The sequence below is a fragment of the Drosophila elegans genome, unplaced genomic scaffold (assembly GCF_018152505.1).
Source record: "Drosophila elegans isolate 14027-0461.03 unplaced genomic scaffold, ASM1815250v1 contig_476, whole genome shotgun sequence".
NCBI classification, from domain to species: Eukaryota; Metazoa; Arthropoda; class Insecta; order Diptera; family Drosophilidae; genus Drosophila; species Drosophila elegans.
In genome coordinates, this window is record NW_024545863.1 from 25,257,610 (window position 1) to 25,281,224 (window position 23,615).

At 51.5% G+C, this 23,615-nt stretch overlaps 4 protein-coding genes across 5 annotated transcripts; 1 reads left to right on the top strand and 3 right to left on the bottom strand.

Annotated features, from left to right (window-relative positions):
• Positions 1 to 764: 764 nt before the first annotated feature.
• On the bottom strand, positions 765 to 4,709 carry LOC108136882 (acyl-CoA synthetase short-chain family member 3, mitochondrial). 2 transcript variants are annotated; one of them, XM_017258335.2, is made up of 5 exons: positions 4,525 to 4,709; positions 2,635 to 3,652; positions 2,198 to 2,508; positions 1,982 to 2,127; positions 765 to 1,409 (listed from the first exon to the last, which is right to left on the bottom strand). In XM_017258335.2, the coding sequence occupies exons 1-5, from the start codon at positions 4,559 to 4,561 to the stop codon at positions 897 to 899; spliced, it is 2,025 nt and encodes a 674-aa protein (XP_017113824.1). In that variant the 5' UTR covers positions 4,562 to 4,709; the 3' UTR covers positions 765 to 896. The 2 variants fall into 2 exon arrangements, with proteins under 2 accessions (XP_017113824.1, XP_017113823.1); XM_017258334.2 differs by having other exon boundaries at positions 4,516 to 4,709.
• A 100-nt stretch (positions 4,710 to 4,809) lies between these two features.
• On the bottom strand, positions 4,810 to 8,143 carry LOC108136881 (exosome complex exonuclease RRP44). Its single transcript, XM_017258332.2, has 5 exons — positions 7,708 to 8,143; positions 7,204 to 7,648; positions 6,065 to 7,143; positions 5,337 to 6,005; positions 4,810 to 5,279 (listed from the first exon to the last, which is right to left on the bottom strand). Exons 1-5 carry the CDS (start codon positions 8,085 to 8,087, stop codon positions 4,904 to 4,906), a joined length of 2,949 nt encoding a protein of 982 aa, XP_017113821.1. The 5' UTR covers positions 8,088 to 8,143; the 3' UTR covers positions 4,810 to 4,903.
• Positions 8,144 to 8,504: 361 nt separating this feature from the next.
• On the top strand, positions 8,505 to 13,325 carry LOC108136804 (protein RRP5 homolog). The gene is made up of 5 exons (XM_017258200.2): positions 8,505 to 8,662; positions 8,719 to 10,997; positions 11,058 to 12,625; positions 12,686 to 12,851; positions 12,916 to 13,325. The coding sequence occupies exons 1-5, from the start codon at positions 8,582 to 8,584 to the stop codon at positions 13,082 to 13,084; spliced, it is 4,263 nt and encodes a 1,420-aa protein (XP_017113689.1). The 5' UTR covers positions 8,505 to 8,581; the 3' UTR covers positions 13,085 to 13,325.
• On the bottom strand, positions 13,146 to 22,943 carry LOC108136803 (bromodomain and WD repeat-containing protein 3). Its single transcript, XM_017258199.2, has 15 exons — positions 22,830 to 22,943; positions 22,520 to 22,578; positions 22,362 to 22,391; positions 21,932 to 21,991; positions 21,105 to 21,351; positions 20,167 to 20,974; positions 20,002 to 20,098; positions 19,624 to 19,938; positions 17,535 to 19,571; positions 17,207 to 17,466; positions 16,973 to 17,143; positions 16,553 to 16,826; positions 14,924 to 16,081; positions 14,676 to 14,859; positions 13,146 to 14,616 (listed from the first exon to the last, which is right to left on the bottom strand). The coding sequence occupies exons 1-15, from the start codon at positions 22,870 to 22,872 to the stop codon at positions 13,610 to 13,612; spliced, it is 6,750 nt and encodes a 2,249-aa protein (XP_017113688.1). The 5' UTR covers positions 22,873 to 22,943; the 3' UTR covers positions 13,146 to 13,609.
• Positions 22,944 to 23,615: the final 672 nt, after the last annotated feature.

A 23,615-nucleotide genomic window follows, 5' to 3' on the forward strand; every position in this document is an offset into this window, starting at 1 on the left:
AGAAGAAAATCTAATTTCTTTGTCTTTTATGTCGTTAGCTAATGGGGAAATGAAAGAAGAAAAGGGAATGATTTGCTGTGGAAAGTAATAAAGTACTAATTTTAGTACTTAATGCTGTGCAAAAACAATTTCTAATTGTTTATAGATTTATTATAGATAATAATTGGATACCTTAAAACAAAAGTCCACATTATATTTGCAAAAATAAAAAAGACCATATCATGGTCTTGGTTTTTTTTTGTTTATTAGATTAATATCGATTCACAATACGTATTCTGAACAAATATAAAATTAGTATGAACAGTATTTATACGTGAAAGTTACATATGGCCTCTAGTTATACCCTTTTTTAATATAAATTACTTCTGAAATTAAATAAGTCTGTTAACATAAGATCTCCTTAATGTTCAGCTACTTATGGATAATTGGCTCCATACTGCCACACGCAATGTGACCCCGGATTTCAGAGCCAAGTAATTGGGTTACGGTTAGCCCTAGCTGTCGCTGTAATTTGTTGTCATCTTTGATGTGCACAATTCAGGCCGAATAATGCAATGCCAGTGCCATATGTGAGCAGAAAATAAGGGGCGGATAGGTTTAGGTTTGGGTTTAGGTATACGTCCCACATGAACCAACGCTTCGTAGGTCCGACAATGTATCGCGAAATTTGCACAAAATTTGAATAAACTGATTGAGTTTCAGTTGTATGGGGGATAGTGTGTCAGTGCAGGAAGAATAGGTCACATCCAAGATTAACATTTAAATCATATTCGCCATTTTGCGGCCTACGCAATAAAATGGTGGAAAAAACCCCAGCCAAACTTGCTTAAATTTTATTTTCATCTTGGGAATCGTACAAGCTAAGGAGTAGATAGTGGGCTTCCAAATTTAGCCCTTCAGTCGAGTAGCTTGGCCACAATCGGTTCCGGGGCGGACATGGCGTAGCCCAGATGCCGCAGAGCCCGCCGGATTTCGATGAAGACGCTGGCATCGTCGATGGTGGCCGGCAGGATGACGCGCTCGTTCCGGGCGAAGTCCGCCATGGCCTTGCGCATCGTCTTGCCGGATCGGGTGCGTGGCAGGTTGTTCACGGACGTGATCAGCCGGAAGGCGGCGATGGGTCCAACCACATCACGGATCAGCTTGATGATCTCCGTCGACAGCTTGGCATCGGTCTTCTGGCAGTTCTCCACCGGAATGTACAGGCACAGCGGCACCTGGCCCTTGGTGGCCTCGGGAACGCCGAAAACAGCCACGTCCACCACGTCTGGATGCCGGAGCACTGCGTCCTCCAGGCTGGAGGTGGACAGCCGGTGTCCAGCCACATTGATCACATCATCGTCGCGGGCCGTCACAAAGATATAGCCACGGTCGTCCTTGTAGCCGGCATCCATGGTATCGTAGTAGCCCTGGGTAAACGGGTTTATAAGTTTATATTTAAAAACGAATGATAGATGTTAGGGGAATTCAAAATATACTGCTAGCAAGAAGATTGCAGCCTAGCCAATAAAATTATTTATTTTAAAATCTTTAGAAGCGACTTAAAATGTTAGTAACTAACAATTTATATTCATAATTGGTAAGGATCTTAAGGATCTTAGTTTTTATATTTTCGTAGATTCAAATGTTACAACCGACCAATATATAAAAAATACTTTTTCCCTTATATTTTAACCATAATGTCCCTTATCATAACATTTTTTGCTAACTTTTTTCTTAAAAATAGGCCAATAAACCTTAAAAACCTCTTAGGATATTACCTGAATCAGAATTTTCGGGATGTTAGTAGAAATTGAAACGAAGTTCTATAATGCCTAAAGAATATGTTTAAGAACTACAGTACTTAATATCAAGTTTAATCAAATATTTTTATTACTATTAAATATTTATTGTTTTTTAATTACTATTTCTTATACCAATCGTTTCTTACTTATTTCGGTTGATTTTAATTTGAAGTCTAACTATTTAAAAGATAGCTCACCGGAAACTTTTGGAAGTACAGCTTGCGGAAGAGGTCCTCGTTCTTGTAGAGAGTGGCCATGTTGCCGGGGGGCAGCGGCAGCTTCAGCGCAATCCTGCCCAGCTCCGAGATCTGTGCCTCGCTGCCGTCCGGCTTCAGGACCTTCACTGCAAGAGAGATGTCCCAGGGCTTAAGTATGGGTGGTCACTTGGCCAAGCTTTCTGGAGCATCACTCACCGTCGTAGCCCATGAGGGGCAGGCCCGTGGAGTAGGTGGGCGGACTGAGGTTCTGCCGGAAGCCCAGGCAGGTGGCGGTCACCGCGGAACCAGTCTCCGTCTGCCACCAGTGGTTGAGCACCGGCACCTTGAAGGTCTTCTCGATCCAGGCCTTGGTCTCATAGTCGCAGTGCTCGCCGGCAATGAAAATGGCCCGCAGCGACTTCATGGAGTACTGTCGTCCGTGACTGATGTCCGGATCGGCGCGACGGATCACCCTGAAGGAGGTGGGTACCGAGAAGATCGAGCGCACCTGGTACTGGTCGATAATCCTAGGAAGAAATTGGTGTCTTATAATATACGAATGCAACTCGAAATATATTGCTTTAGACAAATATTGTATTATTCTCACTATATGAGTTTTTGATGTTTTTTTTCAAGAATCAAGATCCACTCACCTGAAGTACTGACCCGGATCCGGGGTGCGATCCGGCTTGCCCTCGTACATCACGCTGGTGGCTCCCAGGCAGAGGGGTCCGTAGCAGATGTACGAGTGACCCACCACCCAGCCCATGTCCGAGGCAGCCCACCAGGTGTCGCCGGGACTGATGCCGTAGAGGGTGCGCAGCGTGTACATCAGGGCGACCAGGTGGCCACCAATGGTGCGCAGCACTCCCTTCGGCTTGTCCGTTGTGCCCGAGGTGTAGAGGATGTACAGTGGGTCGTTGGCTTCGATGGGAACACAGGCTATCGGCTGCTCGTTCTCGGACATCTTCAGGACATCCGACCAGAGAACATCGCCCTGCGGATCAAGCTTGGTGGTGTCCGGGGCGATATTCTTCCGCCGGAAGATTATGTTCCGCTGCGGTGGCCGCCAGCGCGACATGTTGATGGCCGAATGCAGGATGTCCAGGTAGGGCACCACCTTGCCCGGCTCCACGCCCACATTGGAGGCGATCACCAGCTTCGGTTCCACGTGCTCGATCCGCGAGCAGAGTTCCCGGGCAGCGAAGCCGCCGAAGACCACCGAGTGGATGGCGCCTAGACGCACAATCGCCAGCATGGCAATGATGGTCTCCGGAATGAGGGGCATGTAGATCACCACGCGATCGCCCTTGACCACGCCCATTTTGGCCAGGCCGCCGGCCAGCAGGACAATCTGATCGTAGAGCTCCTGGTAGGTCACACGGCGCACCGTTCCCGTCAGCGGACTGTCGTGGATGAGGGCCACCTGGGCACCCTTTCCGGCCAGGATGTGCCGATCGATGGAGTTGTAGCAGGCGTTCAGGTAGCCACCCACATACCACTTGGTGAAGGGCGGACTGCTGTTGTCCAGCACCTGTTGCCAGGGTCGGTCCCAGTCAAGCAGGTGGCCCTGTTGCTCCCAGAAGGCAGCCGGATCCTGGACACTCTGCCGATAGGCCTCCAAATACAGCGGATCGTGCGCCTCTACGGGCATGCCGCAGACGGATCCGCCTACGGGGGAGAGAGAGAGAGAGAGAGAGAGGGAGAGAGTGGAGCAGCAGGTGACCATTAGTTGGGCGGAGGGGAGGGGGTTCATTGATTTCTCTGTTAAGTTATGCGCTACCAAACTAAATGACAGCACTAACACTTGATTTTACCTTACCGCGAGCTCACCAACCAGTCGTGTCCCATTGAATTTTAAATTTTCTAAATGTCGCGGTCACTCAACTGATTTATATATATATATATATACATACATACATATATGTACAATGTGCATATACCCAGGCCTCACAGCCATGTACTACTTATATACGGCCCGACCAGACGCTGAGCATAATCCACACGTCATTGCCAATGGCCCTTGGACCTGAAAGCCTCCAATTTGCATAAGCTAATCGAAGCCATTAATATGTAGTCGTAACAATTTGGGGACACAACTAAACTAAACTCTAATTAATCACATCAAAGTCGCATCGAAAGTTCATTATTTGAATGGGTAAACAGTGGAATTTTTTTTTTAAGTTTTTTCTATTAGGTTTTTCGTTACACAAACTTCAAGTGTGAGGTCCTTGGTCCTTGGAATTGTAAGGTTTTGAAGAAGTTTTGATTAGAAACCACTGAAACTTATTATGTAATTTTAGCCAATTAAGGGGAACAGAATTTTTTGCACAATATACATATACCGAATTTTGGGATAGAAAACACATATTTTATGTCTCGTTAAAAGAACACACTTATGATTTTTCAAGTTATTTAAAACTGGTTTAATCTGCTTTGGTTTTCCTGATATATATGATATATATTCCGTAAAAATCATGCGATTACACATTAGAGAGCTTCCTTATGTTTTAACCTTTTTTTTGTTAACTTACTGTCCTTACAATTCGTATTATTTACTGCACCAGGACCGGGTTCCATTACACTTTGAAAATCTTAGTTACACACGAATATGTTTTTCTGGTAAGTCCCCTTATAAGCTTGTTGATCAAATGAGCTGAGCTGAGCACAACCGTCGCACTGCAGTCGAAACTTTGCAATGGGTCCGGAGAATGTAGAACGCAAGTAGAAAACCTAAGCCTTTAAGAAACACCCGATCAAAGGTTTGCTTTCGAAATTCTCCGATATTGGGAGAGGCGAGGCGATGGTTAAACAGTATAAGAGAAGAGTGGAATTATAGAACTAATTCATTTGTACAAAATGATTGTAGTTACATGTTTTCTCAGCTTAGCCTAATTCAACTTAGTTTTAGGTGCAAAGGGATTACTTCTTTTTCTTGTCCTTCTTGGTCTTCTTCGGAGGCGGGGGCGTGGCAGCCGGCTGGGCATCAGCTTTAACGTTTTCCGTTTCCACACTGAAGCCCTTGATGTACGGCTTGACCAGTCGGAAGATCAGCTTCTCGTGCTGCACGTTGCTGGAGTCCAGGCTAAGTCGAACGGTGACCGGGTCGAAGGAGTGGAAGACCACGTCGCCGCATCGCTGGGTGTAATCCTCCTCGTTGAAGGTGAACACGATCTCGCTCTTTGTGCGTTCCAGTCCATCCTTGCCCTCCTTGTCGGACTTCAGATACAGAGTGCCCTCCAGGCCGTATTTTGGGATCAGCACTTGCAGAGCGTTCTTGCGCACGAATAGCACATACCTGGGGATGGTTAACAATTTGTCAAACAGTTCTCGGTTAGAGGTTCCCCCGACTTACCCTTCCTCGTCCTCCTCCTTGCCGCGGAAGAAGAGATGCGTGTTGAGGGCCACCGAAGCGCGACCTGCATACTGGGCCATCTTGTGGCGGTAGTTCAGGTTGTGGCACAGCTCCTCGTTCGACTTGCGCTCCAGCAACTGGGCGTAGGTGCTATCCGCGCCAATGGAGGCGGCCAGCAGGCGATGAACCATTATGTCGGAGTAACGACGGATGGGCGAGGTGAAGTGCGTGTAGATGGGCGCGGCCAGGCCGTAGTGGAAGAACTCCTCCTTCTGCAGACTGCCGCTGATGAAGTACACCGCCTGCATCATGCAGCGCGTGGTCAGGATGCGGATCATGGTGTTGAAGTACGGATTGTCCGCCTTGACGCACTTGTCCAGCGAATACGACAGCTCCAGACCCGACTCAATGTCCACCTGGAAGCCCTGGTAGCGGGCGGCCTTCACCAGCGGATCGAAATTGGTGGGCGGCGGCCGGGGATGGCGACGCAACACCGCACACTCAGAGAACTCCGTCGCAATGTGCTCGGCCACGGTGATGTTGGCCAGCAACATGAACTCCTCCACCATGGAGTTGGTCTCGCGCATCTGCTTGACCTCCACTTCGAGAGGTTCGTGTGTCTCGCTGTCCACCTGGAAGCGAATCTCCGGCGAGGCCAGGACCAGGGCTCTGTAAATAACGAGTTGGATGAATCTCATGTACCAAAAGACGGATCGGTATAAACTCACCCATTGTCCATGCGCCGTTTCTTGAGGATCTTGGCCAGCCGATTAAGATTCCTCAGAGACTTGGCAATTTCATTCTGCTGCGTGGAGTCGTCGATAATCACCTGTGCCTCCTCGTACGTCATGGCACGCTTCGACTTGATGACGCTCTTGTGGAAGCGCTTGCCCAACACATTGGCCTCCTGATCCATCTCCCACACGCAGGAGAAGGCGAAGCGCTCGACGCCGCCAACCAGCGAGCACAGATTCGAGCTGAGCAACTCAGGGACCATGTCGATGCGCTTGCCGACCAGGTAAACGGTGGTTCCCCTGGCGCCTGCCTCCTTATCCAGCGCATTTCCTGGCCGAATGAAGTGACTCACATCAGCGATGTGCACACCAACCTCCAGATTGCCATTGGGCAGCTCCCGGCAGTGGAGTGCATCATCGATATCAGTGCAGCCCGGCGGATCCACTGAGCAGATGTACAGGTCCCTGAGATCCACACGCTTGGCATAGTCCTCCTCGGTGATTGTCCAGGGCATCTGCGGCAAGAAGCTCAGCACCTCGTCCGAGAACTTGCAGTGCGGCACGTCGTGCTCCAACAGAATCACCTCGTTCTCGGTGGCCATGTCGCCGAGGGGACCCAGGGAGCGCACAAAGTGTCCGTGCGGGTAGCGCGAGTTCCGCGGCCACGTGTCGATGGTCACGATTATGCGTTGATTCAGCAACTTGGCCGCCTGCCTAGTTTCGATGCGGATGCGGGGAATCTTGCGGTCGGCGGGCACAAAGATGTGCCGATTTGTGTCCTCTATCAAGCTGGGCTGCAGGATGCCGCAGTACTGTCGCCACTTGCGGCGCACAATGCCCACAATCCGTCCCGTGGGTGTGCGCTCAGCGGATGAGGCAGCGGCCCGCACCTGCTTCAGCATGTCCTTCTCATCCTCGGCGCGTTCTTCGCTGGGCACCTCATCCGCGTAGACGTTCTTCTCCTCCAGCACGATTTCACTGGGCGCCGACCACTCCTCTTCGGGCAGCAGCTCCACGGCCACCAGGTCGCCATCCACTGCTCGGTTGAGGGATTCGCGGCCTTGGATTAGGATCTGTGTAGAAATAATTGAATTTATAAATGCAATAAAGAAGTTGTGTATATCTTAACTTACGCCTTTTTCAAACTGCTCCACATTGACACTGCCTTCGAGATAGTTTTCTCTGGAGGCCTGGAAGGCGCCCTGCAGCAGCTTCTTCTGGCGCAGACCCTCCAGCAGCTCCTTCATGCTGAGATGCGGCGGATACTGGGGCAGACCCTTCTTCTCGTTCTCGAACGTCTTGTGCGACAGCTTGTCCACCAGAAGTGGAAAGTCCTCGAGGGATTTCACGTACTCCGCGGCGGAGGAAACCAGAATGCCTTCGGCCTCGGCCTTGGCGCGATTCCCGGCATCATCGGTCAGCAGGATCACCCGCGTTGCAGCCCGACCAGTGCGCTCCAAGTCTTTAGGGGATTGCGAGGCCTGCAAGTGGTCATCATACCATTTGGTGGCCAAACGGATGGCGCGATCATTGCGATCGTTGGCAGTTTCATCTGGTTCGCGATCTGCATAGGTGTCCCTGGGGGATAAGGGATTATTGCAATGGGCGTTCCTTCTTAAGCATATCCATTAACCTACTTGTGGTGCTCGTTGACGAACACATAGAAGTTCCTGGTGCGATCGTGGATGAGTTCATTTAAGCGCTTGTATATGGACGAACTCTTGTGCTTCACCTCGTTGAGCACAGTGGAGAGGACGACCACGTTGCGGAGCACATCCTCCTCCAGAACGTCAATCTGATCCAGCACCACATTGGTGTCCAAAACGAGGTAGTGCGGGCACTTGAAGAAGGTGCTCCGGATCTCATGCTGCGAGGTCAGCTGGTAGACCTCATTTTGGAAGCACTGCCGGCACAGATCGGAGCCACATCCGATGTCGTCGCGCAGATAATGCTCCCGTACGATCTTCAAGATATTCCCGCGCTTGGTTTTACGCGTAAACTCACGTAAAGTTTGCATTTTGTTGAGTAGCGTTCGAATCGAATGCACTCCACATGTGAGCCGGAATTAAGTGGCCTTTGCACGGTCTTTCGGTGGTAAAAAAGATTTAAGGCCTGTTCACACTATGGTCGCAGTACAAATCATACTTGGTGCTAAATAAATTGTATTAATTAGTTTTAAAAAATCAACGCAGTAAATCAAGATAATTATTTATATAATTTGCAAGAAAGCCATTGATAGTTTTTTAATTTATTAAAAGATTTTGGAATTACAGGTTTAGCCACAGCGGCTACCCGTGTGAACCCTCTGCAACAAATTATCTGCGATGCCAGTGTGAAGAGGACATAAGTCCCAAATGGTTTGGGACTTCGCTAGGCAGTAAATAACATCGTTTCTGCAGGTCAAAATTAGTACCATTTTGTGAACTGATTTTCTATATCGGCGCTTAGCACGTGTAGTACGCACGTTGCTTGAATTTTGTTATTTAAAACGCTAAATTAAACATCTCACCGATGGTTCCGAATGAGAAAAGTTTCCCCCGAGGCGGGACGATCCACGCCGAAGCCAAAACCTCCGACATCAGCTCAAATATTGTGGGTTTGCCCAGTGAAATCTCCGAAATCTCTGTACATACTTTTCTGGCCCACAGGTTTTTGGTGCGTCGCAGAAGAAGACGCGAAAGGCTCCGAAAATAAAAGAAAACTTCCTGAACGACCCCACCGAGGAACAGAATGACCAACTCGAGGCCTTCTCCGCGGAATCGCTCAACCTGGACACGCTGCAGGACGACATGCTGGTCATGGGAGTGGTCAAGGAGACGAGCGCCACCGCCCTGCAGATCGCCCTGCCCGGCCGGATGTTCGCCCGTACCCTGGTGGCCGACATATCCGAGGCCTACACCCGCGTGGCCAAGGCGGCCATGTCCGGGGACACCAGCGAGTACCACGATCTCACCGAGCTTTTCCAAGTGGGCCGCATCGTCTACGGCAAGGCCATCAAGACAGAGAAGCTGGGCAGCAGCCGCATCAGCCTGTTGCTGTCCCTCAAGCCGGCCGACGTCCATGGCAGTCTGCATCACAAGAGCATCAAGAAGGGATTCATCTTCTCCGGAGCCGTGGCGGAGATCCAGGAGCACGGCTATGTCATCGAGACGGGAATGCAGGGACTGCAGGCCTTCGTGGCCTGCGAGGAGCCGGCACAGACGCTTCATGTGGGCCAGCTGGCGTTCCTGAAGGTCAAAAAGGTCCAGCACAACGCCCACCAGAGCACCTGCACCTGCGTCCAGGTGGAGCAGGACCAACTGCGCATCAAGAGCCAAAACGAGACGAACCTCGACTACATCCTACCGGGCAGCATTGTCAGGTTCAAGGTGACCAAGCACCTGAAGGATGGCCTTAAGGGCAGCATCATGAACGAATCCTTCAGCGCCTACATCAACGAGCACCACTTGGCCAACGCCCTGGACACCCTGGATGCCTACGAGCTGAACGAGGATTACAATGCTAGGGTGCTCTATGTGATGCCCCTCACCAAACTGGTGTACCTAACTCTCAACCTGGATATCAAAGCGGGAGACGAGGTGGCAAAGGATGAGGAAGACCAGGAGGAGGAGCCCTTCAAGGTGGGCTCCGTCGTGGAAAAGGCTAAGGTTCTGCGGCTGGGCAGCGGTGGAGTGGTGCTGCTGCTCAACAAGAAGCTGAAGGGCATCATCTCGTACGGTTCCATCAGGGCCAACTTCAAGGGCAACTACGACAAGGACGAGGTGCTGTCCAAATACGCACGCAAGACCAAGCACAAGGTGCGCATCCTGGGCTACGACGTGATTGAGTCCATGTACTACTGCTCCGACGATCCCAACGTGGTCAACGAGAAGATCTACAGTTTGGAGGACATCAATGCCGGCGACCTGGTCACGGCGAAGATTTTCAAGAAGGACGACAAAATCAAGGGCTGGTCGGTGAAGATCGGCAAAGTGAAAGGCATTTTGGAACAGTTCTACATGGCGCCCAATGTCCGCTACGATGTGGGCCAGTCGTTGAGGTGCCGTGTCCTCGAGGTGAACTCCGAGCGCAAGGTCTGCTACCTGAGCAATCGCAGCGAGTATTTGGGCAAGGGATTGAAACTGCTCAACGATTACTCGGCCGCCCAGGTAGGCAACGTCTATACGGGCACTGTGGTTCGCTGTGAGGACAACTATGTGCTCGTCAAGTTCGGCAGCGGTGTCAAAGGAGTCCTGCACAGGCAAAGTCTGAAGGAACAGAGCTCCTTCTTCGAGGGACAGACCGCAAAGTTCCGCATTCTGAGTCGCAGTAAGGACCAAATCACTTTGTCCCTGCCGGAGGACAAGTTCCAGCTGGGCGAGATTTGTCCCGTTGAGATAACCAATGCCTTGGACGCCGGACTGGAAATTAAAATCACCTTCGCCGCCGAGGATGACGAAGAGGACGAGGAGGGCAACCCGGTGGTGGAGGAGTACGTGGGCCTCATCCCGCTGCGACTGCTCTCGGACCACCTGGAGCTGCTTCACGCCCAGATGCGGGTCCATCCCGTGGGCTCCCACACCGAGGCAGCCTGCATTGTGCAGAACATCTTCAGTCTTCGCGATGTGGCCTACTTCAGTGGCCAGCTCACCAAGGACTGGCAGTCGGTCCAAGTGGGAGACATCATTCGCTCCTACGTGAAGCACGCCACCGAGCAGGTGGTGGACCTCATGGTGTCCGTTCGCAACTACAACAAGCCAGTGAAGGTTCACGTGAAGATGCTACGGTTAAATGCCGTGAAAAATGCGCCCGTGGAGCTGGTTCCGGAGCAGCTGCTCTTAGTGAAGGTGCTCAGCAAGGAGCCGGAAACCAAGACACTTACTGTGTCCGCCAAGCTCACCGATGTGTGGAGCGGAGACCTTAGTGATACTGCCAAGCTGGTCGAAAGGTATGTTCAGCAATGAATCTTATTGAACCCCTTTAAAAATACTTAAAATTTCTATTACAGCTACCTCGATGAAGTGGCTCAGATAAAAAGAGCACTGCAAGAAACCTCTGCACCCATTGCCAAGTACTCCGTTGGCGACAAAATCAATGTTGTCTTCAAGGGCATCGATGCGACTTCCCATGACTGGGTCTATACTGTGGAGGGCAGTACCAAGGTTTCGGCTCTGCTGCTCTCCAGTGTGGCAGGAACTGCAATAGCTCCCGAAGCGGGCACCAAGCAGCAGGCGATCATTCTGTGGATCGATTACTCCAGCGACGTGCTGCTCATCAGCAACAAGAAACTGGACATCGCGCACATTTCACCAAGCGGAGAACTTTCCACCAATCTGATCGGCAAGGCGGGCATGAAGGCCAAGGTGCTGCTGAAACTGGAGTCCGTGGCGGTGTGCTCACTGAAGAAGGGCACAAATCCGTTGGTCATCTGTCCGATTCGCTTGCATCCCAACGATGTGGAGAACTCTGGAAGCGCAGAGCTCAGACAGGGAGACTTCTGCAACCTAGCTTTTATTCACGACAAGCTTCCGATCGCTGTGCCCGAGACTGTATGGCGGCTCTGGCGAGGAGTTAAAAGGTCGGCGGCTGACGAGAAAAGCCAAGTGAAAGCCAAAAAGGCCAAAGTTGAGGAGCCGTCTAAGCAGGAGAAATCTAGCACTGAGGAGACTTTGACGAAGAAGAAGGGCAAGGCGGAGGCCACACCCACCACCAAGCGAAAGGCGGAAGAGACAGCAAAAACCATCACCAATGGTCAAAAGAAGTCTCAACCCTTGACCAACGGCGTAGTCAAGGAAAAGCCAAAGCAGAATGGCAAGCTTTTCTTCGAGGACAAGACACCAGCGAAGAATGCAAAGTCCGAAACACCAGTAAGCAATGGAACTGAAAGTAAGGCGCGATTACCCGGTGTGTCCAGTTTTTGGGAGACCGATGTGAGCCAGTCAAAGGAAGCTTCCAGCGACGAAGACGAGGACCAAGACGCAGAGGAATCGCAGCAAAACGCAGCCAAGAAGAAACGTCTGAGTGCCAAAGAGAAGGCCAAGGCAGAGGTCAAGGAGGAGCAGCGACTGCGGGAGATTGAGGAGCGCAATGCCGACCCCAAGGCCCGTCTGGAGACCATCGACCAGTACGAGCGACTGGTGATTGCCCAGCCAAACAACAGCATATCCTGGCTGAAGTACATCGCTTTCCTGCTGTCCAACACGGAGATCGAAAAGGCTCGCGGTCTGGCTCGAAGGGCCATTTCAACGATATCCTTCCGGGAAACCCAGGAGCTGCGGAACATGTGGAGCGCCCTGCTCAACATGGAGCTAGTCTACAGCAACAATTTCGACGAGGTGCTCAAGGAAGCCTTGAATTGCAACGATCCGTTGGAAATCTACATAGGTGTTGTTGATATTCTAAAGAAGAACAAGAAAAAGGAGCGCCTTACCTCGGTGCTGACCACCATCCTTAACAAGTTTAAGGCGGAGCTCAGGGTGTGGCCCCTGGCCGCCGAGGCTTACTTCTGGCTGGGCAAGTCCGACCAGGTCCACAATCTTCTCCAGCGCGCTCTGCGTGCACTGCCAAATCAGGATCGTAAGTTTATTGACACTCATCAGTTCTGAATTGAATTGAATCTTTGAATTACCCCTACAGACATCAACTGCATTGTGTCCTTCGCCAGGCTGTATGCGAAGAACGGAAACAACGAAATGGCTCAGACACTGCTAGACGATGTGGTTACCTCCTATCCCAAGCGAATCGACATCTGGTCCGTATATGTGGACATGCTGATCAAGTCGGACTTAATCGATGCTGCGAGGTGGGTTCTACAATAGTCCATTACAACTTAGATGTCCATAACCAATGTCTTATAACAATTTTAGAAACGTTTTGGAGCGCGCCGTTTTGCAGAAACTAAAGCCCAACAAGATGCAAGTCATCTACAAGAAGTATCTGCAACTGGAGGAGAACCACGGCACGGAGGCGACAGTGGCCAAGGTCAAGCAGCAGGCGGAAGAGTGGGTGAAGAACTACGCCAAGGCGGTCAAGTAGTTCCATCCCTCAGCCACTTTTAGGACATAGGCTAGGATAAGATTAACGTCAGCAAGTTACATACAGTGTTTTTTCATGATACTTTATTTCTAAAACTATTTTAAATGAAGTGTGATTCCGAGTGCTACCTTTTAAATATATATGTATGATAGTACCTATATATTATAGAAATACATATAAAACGTTGCTTTGGCCTTGCCCTCTCTACACATAGAATGTAGGGTTGATGCCATTAATGAAATTAAGACTTGAACAAAAATCGAACGTATTCTGCCACTGTGTGTGATGGATATGGGTTTAACACTTTACGTTTAGGCCTAGGGATGTGACGGATTTGGGTGGGTTTCGGGGTGGTGGCTTGGACTGGACAATGATCGTGGTACGATGATACCGACAGTTACAATGACAAGTGACGTGGTTTACTCTTACATATTAATCAATAATAAGAAATAAGATGCTAGCAAATGTTACAATGGTTTCTTGGATAAGCAATTAGATTTAATTTATACATAAAACAGTCTGCGGTCACTCTTTGAAGATGCCGCGCGCCTTGGCAGAAGGCTTGCGCACCCTGCCCCGGCTGCTCACGGTCACCCGCTGGTCATCCGAGTCCACCGAGCTGCCCTCCTCCTCGTCCTCCGCCGGCTCCTGCTCGGCGGAGGTCTGTGATCGCTCCTGGGAGCTGGCATGGGCTTCCCCATTACGCACTCGTTTGCTCCGGTGTGAGTAGCCTGCCGCCGCCTCTTCCTCCTCGGACTGCTCGTTATAGCGCGGTCTCTTTTGGTTTCGGCCGGCGCGCTGATTCCCGCTCCGATTGCTCCGACGACTTCGCGGTCCCACATAGTCGTCGTCGTCGTCGATGTCGTTGACAAAGGAGTTATTGGACGGCGGGCGACGGGTGCGTCGCAACGGGCGATCTTGCGTGGTAGCCGAGGAGGAGGAAGTTTTCGCCTTGCGACGGGTGCGGCCGTTGCTGGGCGAGACGTAGCTGGTCAATGGCTGATTGTCCTCCGAGTCGGAGTCCTCATCCTCGTAGCTCTGCGAGCTGGAACCTCCGTCCGTTCCCTCGTCGGAGGCAGCCGCTTCCTCCTCCTCGTGCTCCTCGTCGTGCGAGTTCTGCTGACTGGCGCGTCCACGCAGACGCCTTGTGACCACATTGCTGGTACTGTTGCTGGTGCTATTCGTGGTGGAGGTGGGTCGTCGGTGATTGGCTATGGCTGAGAGCAGACGCGAGTTCTCAAGGACATCCAGACTGGAGTCCAGCTCGTCGGCATTCCGTTGATGGCGCGACAAAATGCGTCGCGGTGCCCTCGATGCATTAACATTGCCCAGGTAGTTGTGGTCGTGGGTGGACACCGCCGGCTGATGCTCTGCCCGGGCGCCCGACGCCGAGGACGTCGTGGTGGAGGTGGCATGTGAGCGGGTCATGTGTGTGTTCCGTTCTGGCGGCGAGGCCAAGCGACGACGCAGGGACAGCGGATGAGGAGCTGCCGCGGCCGTTGAGCTTGATTTTGCAGGTGATTGGTAGTTTCCTTCAGGAAAACGGTGATGTTATAGTGACTTATTTAAGGGAATAGAAATTCCTACTCACTTTGCTGATTGTTGGCCAGCGGCTCGTTGTCACTGTCGTCATCGTCGTCGTCGTCGTCGCTCTGGGCTGGTCGCACGACGGTGTTGCGGTTGGTGCGCAGCTGACGGACAGGACCAGCTGCAGCCTGAGCCAGAGCGGCTCGACTGGTGGAGGGCACGTCGTCCTTCGTGGGCGTGGGCAGTATCTGAATGGTACAGATTATAAATGTCATAATTAACAGATTAGAGCCTGCACTATGAACAACTTACCTCTTCGGCTTCTTCGCTTTCCTCCTCCTCCTCATCCTCTTCCTCGATGTCGCTCCCGCGTCCCCAATCCATTAGCGCCCGCTTGGCGCTCTGCCGAGTGGGCCTGATCACTGGAGAGTCCGTGTCGGACTCGATGATGCGTCCGTTGCGGACAGGCAGGTGGTAGCTGTGGTCATTTTCGGCGGCCAGATGCGTCGAAGTCCTGCTCCCGTTGGCCCTAGTGTTTCGCGAACGAGCTTCTAGGTTGGAGCTGGCGCTGGCAGCCGCTGCGGCACTGGTGCTGGGTCCATTGTCGATGGCCTGGGAACGGCTCGTTGCCGAGCGGCCCTTTCGGCGCCCCACCTGGCTGTCCTGGGTGCTCTCGTCGTTCTGCGAGTGGGAGGCCGCCTCCTCCGCGGAACTACCGATGACGCGACGCGAACGACGAGGCGAACCGGCGGCCGCAACAGCAGCAGCAGTGGCCGGACTCTTGCTCAACCGTTTCCGCTTGCTGGAGTGGCCGTTGTTCGGCCTCTTGCTGGACGGACGCTTAACTCCCGGCCGTCGGCGACTGCTGGGATTGTAGCTGTCCTCGGAGTCATTGGCATTGGAGTCATCGCTCAGTCGTGGCCTCTGCCTGCCGCCTCGGCGCGTGCGTGCCTGCTGGGGCGAACTGTCATTGGACTGGGCTCTCTCCTCCTCATCGCTGCTGGCATCGGAGGTGGCCTGCGCACTGGTTTCCTCCTCCTCCTCTTCCTCCTCGCTGCTGCTGCTCTTGATGCGACGCTGCTGGGCGGCGGACGAAGAGGTCACGCGATTGGAGCCAGAGGAGCTGGCACTTACGGCCACGCCGTTCCGACGACGAGAGCGAATCCTCGTGGCTGCCGCCTCCTCGTCATCATCATCATCATCGTCGTCGTCATCGTCATCGTCCTCATCCTCACTGGTGTTGGCCAGCGGCAGCCTTCTGGCAGCCCCCGTTGGTTTCTGATTGCGACGCGTGGACCGCTCCTTGTTGGCCCGCTTGTTGGGGCTGCTGCTGGAGCCACCTCGTCCTCCGCCTCCACTGCTGCCCGACTTGTTTTTATTGGCGCGCCTGCAGGCCGCCTTCCAGTTGGTAACTACCGTCTTGATGTGCGATTCAAATAGCGCACTCAGCCGCAATGTCATGGCATAGATCTGAAAAAGGAGATGAAAGCACAAAAGCCATCATTATTGGTTGTAAAAGTAGTTATTTTTTCAGTGACGTTGGTTAGTGCCTGGCGCTGGGAGATGGAAAACCTTACCGCTATATTATCCTATATTAGTTGATAGTCACGTAGATCGTCATTCATTTGGTTACACATTATATCAAAATGTTTGATGGGTTAGATTTTATTCGATTGTTTTTTTTTTGATGGTCATGAGTTAGAGTTAGGGTGGTTAATTTGAAGATCGAGATCGAGATCGAGATGGAAGGCATGTTCACGGAAGGCAAAAGAAACGTAAAGAATAGATGGATGAGCTTGCATATGTGTCTACGTGAGTGAGTGTGGGATGGGGGTCACAACTTAAACGAAAAGGCAACAGCTGAGAACGAGGGCCGATCTCAGTCTGGAAATGCAATAAATGACGATCTGTAACCGATCTGCCAGTCTGCTCATTGCTCACCTGCGACCGCTTGTTGGTGTTGTAGTTCTTCGAGTTTTGGAAGATCAGTCGCACATCCTTGGCAAAGTCCAGCGGATCGTTGTAGTTCCCACCCAGCAGATCCTCCTTCACCGTGCGCAGATCCATGGGCGTGGCAATGATCTCCAGATAGTCGGGAAAGTCGATGGTGTCCACGGGCTCGCGGAACGGCACCGAATCCGTCCGTGCCCACATCAGATCTAGCAGTTGCCTACAGTCGGCCCGCCAGTCTCCCTCCGAATGAATTCGAGTGGAGCTAAAAAATTGGATTGATTAATTAGCAGTGATATTGCAATTCACAAAAAGAAATTAAAATAGCGATGACAAATAACTATCATTTCCCTACATAAGAGCTAAAACTGCACTCTTGTCAAGCACTAAAAGTATGTCATTTTTTCTTACCGTCGGGCGGACGATACTCTTTGCCTAGCTGCTGCTGCGGCGGCCGAGGTCGTTGGTCCAGAGGTGGTCGATGGCACTACATCCGAGTCCGCTTCGTTCTCAGACTCGGATGAGTGGTACACGTCCGCCAGCTGGTGATAAACAGCAGCCACATCTATCTCATCCGCTTCCCTGCAATGGATGACCAATTTATTTTAGCAAACACTCGAGCGGAACTATCATCCCTGGGCTCACCTGATGATCCGCAGGCACAGGTCTGTGACAATCCGTGAGTGCTTGACGATGATGGCATGCCGACGGTTGTACTGCTCCGCATTGGTGGCCAAGTAGCGCACATCGAACTGGGCTGAAGTGATGCGGCGGTAGAAGTGATTCTCAAAGCGCGACTTGACCGTGGTGAGGTCGATGGGATATTCGATCAAATAGGCGTAGTCCGGATAAATGTTGAGGTCGACGGGGGCCAGAAAATGCTCCGCAATGGACAGACGCATTACCTATACGAACAAGGAAATATTAGATAAAATATGCAATTAAATCTGGAAAAGATAAATCTAATCTGTACCTGCTCCAAACCGTTGATTATGCGCCTGCAGGTGCCATCGCGATCGCCACGATGCCATTCCTCCGACTTGGGCTGGTACAGGGTGGCGCGTATCTCCTCCGGCAGTACCGGAACAGCCCCGCCCACCTCTTCCGGCACCCGTTGCTGGTCGATGGGCTCCATGTCCCAGGGACTCATGAACTCGTACTCGCCGTTGTCCCAGCGCACGCGGAAACACATGAAGGACGAGTCGGGAAAGTCGGCGGAGAGGGCGTGGCGCGATTCGATCTGTCCCATCCACCAGCCGTCGACGATCATGCAGCGGAACCGATCGCCAATGCTCCAGTTGCGCTGCACGGCCAGATCGAAGGTCTGGCGCAGCACGAGGAAGTCCAGAACGTCGGGCATGTCGTGGTACTTGATCTTGAACGACGTCCCCGTCATGTTGCCCTCCTCATCGATGATCGCCAGCTTCAGGCAGCACAGTCGTGGCGGGCGAATCTCGTACTTGATGCCAATCACACGGACCAGCTCATGATCACGCAGGGTGTGAAAGTTCCAGGGCTCCGAGCTGTGCGACAGCTTGTAGACCTTCTTCAGGCGCACTGCATCCAAGTACTTGGCGTGTCCCTGCCGGAAGTAGACCACTTCGTCGCCCATCTGGGGGTAGTAGGGCGCCTTGCGAGGAATCACCTCCGACAGCCATTCGGCCGGTCGATACAGCTCCGGTATCTCGCCGTTAGCATCTGTGGGCGGGAACCATACGGTCTTGCGCCCCACCTTCCGGGCCGTAACCTGTCCACCCCTGGCTCTGCCTGCCGCCCGCTCATCATCGCTACTGTCATCGCTGCTGCGAGGTCTCCGAGAGAGGGGCTTACGCTTGGAGCGCTTGGGCGGCTCCAGATTTGGACCAGGCGTGTCGGCCACCCAGTCCGAGTAATCGGAACTGTCCGTGTCCGACTCGTCGCTGCTGTCCTCCAGGTTTTCCTCCACATTTGAGTAGCTAGTGTCGCCGGATGTGTTGCTGGACACGTCTTCCTCCTCTTCTTCAGGTGGAGGCGCCACCTCGTCGTAGCGCTCCGGCTCCTGATCCCGCACAGCACGTGTGCGGTAAGCCGGCTGCTGTTGTGCAGCTCCGGCCTGGGCGCCACGTCTTCTTCCTGCTCTTGAGCCGCCTCCATTGGCACGGGTATTCCGCGGCCTGCCCACGCTGCCCGCCTGCTGCGAGGAAGCTGCACTGGCAGTGTTGATCATGATGGGTCGGCGGCGCATCTCGCGTTTGTACTCTTGCTTCTCAAACTGGCCGGCGGAGTAAATGGTCTGCTTGAGGTTCTGCAACTGGGGGTATTTCATGGGACGCACATAGGTGCGGCGGATGAACTTGATTGGCAGCACCTGCTGGGCTTGTGCCGCCTGGACAGGCGCTGCTGCCGGCACTGCTTCTGCTGGTGCCCCTACCGGTGGTTGAGACGGTCCCGGCTGTTCATCAGCCGGAAGAGCAGCTGGCGCCCCCCAGCCTTGGCGGGGCGTGCTCATGCGACTGCCCAGAACATTGCCACGAGAAGATTGCCTGCCATTAGAGTCGGGCAGTTGACGATTGGTTAGGCGCTCGAACGACTGGTTGCCATTGCTCGGATTGGCATCGTTGGCATTGCCGCTAACCGACTGTCGATTGGCCAGTGCTGCAATCATGCGGTCTATGTGGGAGTAGTTGGCTCCAGCTGCTCCTCCGGCCACAGCTGGGGACACAAGTGCGGGTGGGGGTTCAACGGGTGCAGCGACCACAGGAATATCGCCATCACCAGCTGCACCGCCATCTTCGACTACTACGCCATCCACGCCCACCGTAAGATTCGGGATCAGTTGGTCCAAGCTACAGCTCTCCCGGCCTGGCACAAAACGCTGGTACCTGGTGGGATGCGGGTTGCCATCAGCGTCGACCAGAAAAGGCGGAGGCATTAGATGCGGCATTATCTGCGTCTGCTCGTCCACTACATGCTGCTGGGCATCCCGAATTAGTGGCCGGAAATCCGTGTGAAAGAACAGCTCAGTGGGCAGCTAATTGATATATATTAATTTATGAGCACCAATCATTAGGTATTTAACTCACCATTTTGTATTTTTCAATGCACACACCCAAGCCAAAGATCAGGATGTGTCCATGCGAATCGGTGGCAGCTATCATCGTGCCATCCGGCGACCACTTGGCGTCGAACACACTGCCATGGCCTTGGCCGTCGATGTCGTTCAAAAAATTAGCAACGCAGACGCCCTGTTCGATGTCCCACAGAAACACCTGGCCATCGTGACCGGCGGAGAGCAGGACGTGCTCATCCCTTGGGTTAGACTCAAGCACATAAAGCTCATCCCTGTGGCCACGCAGCACACGATGCAGCTTGGCTGATTTCGAGTCCCAGATTTTTATCTGTTTTCCGGTGGGATTATCAATTGTTAGTGGACGTTTAAATGGGGACTGCAGTATACTTACGCTAAAATCATTGACGGCGGTGATGACATAACGATCCGAGGCATCCCAGGCTACCATGGTGACCTTAAGCCTCTTGCCCTCCTCTGGTTCTGGGCAGCTGAAAGTTATATATAGGTTAGTGCTTTTATTTTCCCTAATGTATAAAGTTGCTAAAACGAATCTCACCTGGCCAGGCGTTCCGTCATGCACAGCTTAACGCTTTTCCACTGCTGCGACTCAAAGGTCCAGATGTGCGCGGTGCCATCCTTGCTGCCCGAAATGAACCTCAGCCCGCGGTGCGACCACTGCACGGAGTCTACGGCATCCGTGCAGGCCTCCGTCTCCAAAATTCGTTTCGGCGGATCCTCGCCCATCATGTAGACGCGCACATGGTGATCGGCAGAGCCGGCGGCCAGGAACATGCCACCCGGTGAAAAAGTCGTGCACATCATCTGGGCCTGACCAGGCCGCAGCTTCTCGTGGTACTGAAATGGCCTCGGGTCGAACGTAATCTTTTGGCCGCGCTTCGCCGAGTACTGCCAGAAGGCGATGGATCCGTCCGTGCTCGTGGTCACCAGATACTTGGGATCACTGCGCGGCGAGGGACAAAAGTTCACCGACGTTATCATGCCCGTGTGGGCGGACAGGACGGCGATGGGCGAGGTGGTCTGCAGGTCCCACACCCTCAGAATGTGGTCCAGCGACCCGGCGGCCAGCATTGTGTTGTCCAAGTTGATGGCTATGTCCGTGATCTCGGAGGAGGCGCCGCGCAGAGTGGCCAATAGACGACCATCTGCCGCGGACCAGATCTTGATGAGCAGATCATCGGCGCCGGTGATGATGTAGCGACCAGTGCGGTCGAAGAGCACACAGTACACCGAGGACAGGTGGCCCACTGTGCGGCGGAGCAGCTTCGTCCGGCGGTAAAGGTCCGTGGGCACGAGAAGCTTACGACGCACATCTCCGCCATGCTCTCGGCCAATAAGAACACGGTCTAAAAGAATAAAAGTGTGTCTGTCAGTTTGTATATAACATACATTTTGTTGCTATAGAAATGCATTCTAAGTTGCCCAAAAAATAATAACTCTAAGACGGTGTATTGTCATATTCCTTTGGCTACTCACCCAAGTTGTGTGTGGGTTTGGTCAGGCGCGAATCCGGCAGAGAAACTCCATGAAGGCGGGTGCAGTAATCCTTCAGGGAGCGATGGCAGTAGACGGTGTCCACGGTGCGCAGGAGATTCTGGCGGCCGGTGCCCAGCAGCGAACTGATTCCCGGCACACTGGGAGGCAGGTCGCGATCGACCAGTGGTCCCAGGCGTCCACATATTTCGAGCAGATGGTTGGCGCCAATGTGCTTGTACTTTCGTTCCTGCGGATTTAAATTCAAAAATTAACGCCCATCAATCTATCGATAACCAGAGCGGTAAACGCAGCTCTGTATGGTTGTCTCGCTCTGACGCCCACAAAGTGCTAGCTGCTCACGTACGTGTGTGCGCATGAGCCATGTATATGTGTGTGAAAGCAAAATGTCGGATGGCTGCAACTAATTGTTATGACTAAAATTACAACACATTTGTTAAAAATTAATAGTTATTCAAAAATTTATGTTTTTTTGTGGGTTTGGGAATTTTTGCTATCGCTTTTTGTGTTTTTTTAATTTTATATTTTTTTTTTGCATATTAAGTTAATAAATGTTTAGTAATTTGTTAATTTAAAAGGCAAATGATTGATGTCTTTAGTTTTAATGTTGTTTTTAAAGCAAGTTACTAATTTTTGATGTTCAACTTTTTTTCTCTATCCCCTCAGTCGTGGATGACGTCACAGAGGCGCACGCACGAAAGAGACAGAAAATGCAAGCAGACACACACTTACGCAAGACTTACGCCGATCAGAAAAGGAATTAAACGATAACTTTAAACGCTAATTAATCAAATTATAGAAACACTCACCAATTCGGCAAAGGTCTGTTCATGCTCATTTCCCTGCCAGTCGAGGCGACGCGGCAAGACCTGGAAATGGAATGGGAATATATATATATATATATATGTATTGTACATATGTTTGTATATATAGACTGCCTGTTATCACTTGCACTCCGTGACGTCGTCGATGACGTCGCGGGGGCATCCCTATTAATTTCTGTTTTTCTCTTTTTGGACGGACTACAGACTATATCCCGTGGCCCAAGCAAACCCACAATTCAGTTTGATTTCCAACTCTCAGACAAGCGGACGTATTGGTGGGCTTTGTCGTCACTCGCTGCCGGCAGCAGAAACAACAACAAAACCAAAACAAAGCGTATAAACAAACGCGGTTTTCTTCTTTTTCGAGTCGGGTCAAAAATCTATATATCCCCCGCACAACCCCACCGAAACTCACCTTTTTCTCCTCGAGTTCCCGAATCAAAACCTAAAAAATGGACGTGGGGGAATAGACCAGAATTAAAGCGAAATTAGTAAAATGTTTGTAAACAAAGCGGGTCGCGAAATTGCGCTCTTTTTTGGATCTCGATCCCGAGAGCGTTGGTTTTCACCCACCTTTGCCGTTTCCTCCAGCGGCCCCGCAGCCAGGAACTTGGAGATGAGGAAGTACAGCTCTGCAAGATAGGGAATTTCACGGGTTTTAGTGCAACAAGTTGTTGGAAACGGACTCGCACGGAGTCGCCAATATGGAAAATATATCAGGCCAAAGGGGACCCGTGCAATTCACACGGCCAAACGCAGCCAAAAACGCAGCCATTCTATTCGAAGGGCGAGAAACACAGACACACACTTCGAGCAGAAAGCCAAGGGGCTGCGATTCGAGGCCCGTTTTCACACACTCGCCACGCCCCCGGACGGTACGCACCTGGCTTTATCTCATCACCGGAACTGGGCCGACTAGTTTCCATTTTTCATTGCGAATTGCAGCTCCGATTATGACAAAATTGCAGTTGCTTTCTTCTAAAATTCTTTTCGCAGCTTCTTCTTCCCGTGTGACACTTGAGTGCTATTCGGCCCGAAGGTTCGCGCAGGCGTATCGATAGATTGCGCGACGCTCACGAGGCGACTATCGATTGTAGTTCCGCTGAGCTGTCGGAAAATTTTCATATTTGAATTTGTGATGGGGAACAAACTTTTACAAAGGGATGATTCGTAGTTTTCTATGTTCTCTAGCATAAGTTTTTAATTATAAAAAATAAATTTATAAAAAAGGGTTAAATGTCGTCCCTGGGGAATAGTTGTTTTAAAAAAATTAATTAAGTTAAAATTGTTACATTCAGCTTACTGCCTAATGATATAATATAAAACAGCATTTGTGGGTTTCATTCAACGTTGCAGGACTGACTTCTAGTACCCATAAATAAAACTTAAAATAAATATTCCCAGATTACATATGTACTAATATTTCAAATTTTTAAATTCGCATTAAGTATCGATTATTTTTTGAGTACTTCAGTAGACATCCGGGGCGAATGGCAGGGCCTATTTTTATTGTTAAATGTTGTATATTTCACTATTCAGAGCTTAAACTTCCCCAATTTGTGTTTTCTTAAATTTAGGATCACCCAGTTTAGTTTACTTATCACAAACAAAGTCTTTAAAACAATTATTTACCAACAGTATGGACTACGAAAAGAATACCCCTAGTACT

Coding starts and splice junctions, on each gene's coding strand:
- LOC108136882 (XM_017258334.2), bottom strand. CDS start 4,561: ATGGAACCCGGTCCTGGTGCAGTAAATAATACGAATTGTAAGGACA. Junction 3,653..4,515: donor TAATACGAATTGTAAGGACA/GTAAGTTAACAA, acceptor TCTCCCCCGTAG/GCGGATCCGTCTGCGGCATG. Junction 2,128..2,197: donor GCCCCTCATGGGCTACGACG/GTGAGTGATGCT, acceptor TCTCTCTTGCAG/TGAAGGTCCTGAAGCCGGAC.
- LOC108136881 (XM_017258332.2), bottom strand. CDS start 8,087: ATGCAAACTTTACGTGAGTTTACGCGTAAAACCAAGCGCGGGAATATC. Junction 7,144..7,203: donor TGGAGCAGTTTGAAAAAGGC/GTAAGTTAAGAT, acceptor ATTTCTACACAG/ATCCTAATCCAAGGCCGCGA. Junction 5,280..5,336: donor AAGGAGGAGGACGAGGAAGG/GTAAGTCGGGGG, acceptor AACCATCCCCAG/GTATGTGCTATTCGTGCGCA.
- LOC108136804 (XM_017258200.2), top strand. CDS start 8,582: ATGGTTCCGAATGAGAAAAGTTTCCCCCGAGGCGGGACGATCCACGCC. Junction 12,626..12,685: donor TGCACTGCCAAATCAGGATC/GTAAGTTTATTG, acceptor TTACCCCTACAG/ACATCAACTGCATTGTGTCC. Junction 12,852..12,915: donor GACTTAATCGATGCTGCGAG/GTGGGTTCTACA, acceptor TAACAATTTTAG/AAACGTTTTGGAGCGCGCCG.
- LOC108136803 (XM_017258199.2), bottom strand. CDS start 22,872: ATGGAAACTAGTCGGCCCAGTTCCGGTGATGAGATAAAGCCAG. Junction 21,352..21,931: donor AACAGACCTTTGCCGAATTG/GTGAGTGTTTCT, acceptor TTAAATCCGCAG/GAACGAAAGTACAAGCACAT. Junction 14,860..14,923: donor AAAGCGAAGAAGCCGAAGAG/GTAAGTTGTTCA, acceptor TGTACCATTCAG/ATACTGCCCACGCCCACGAA.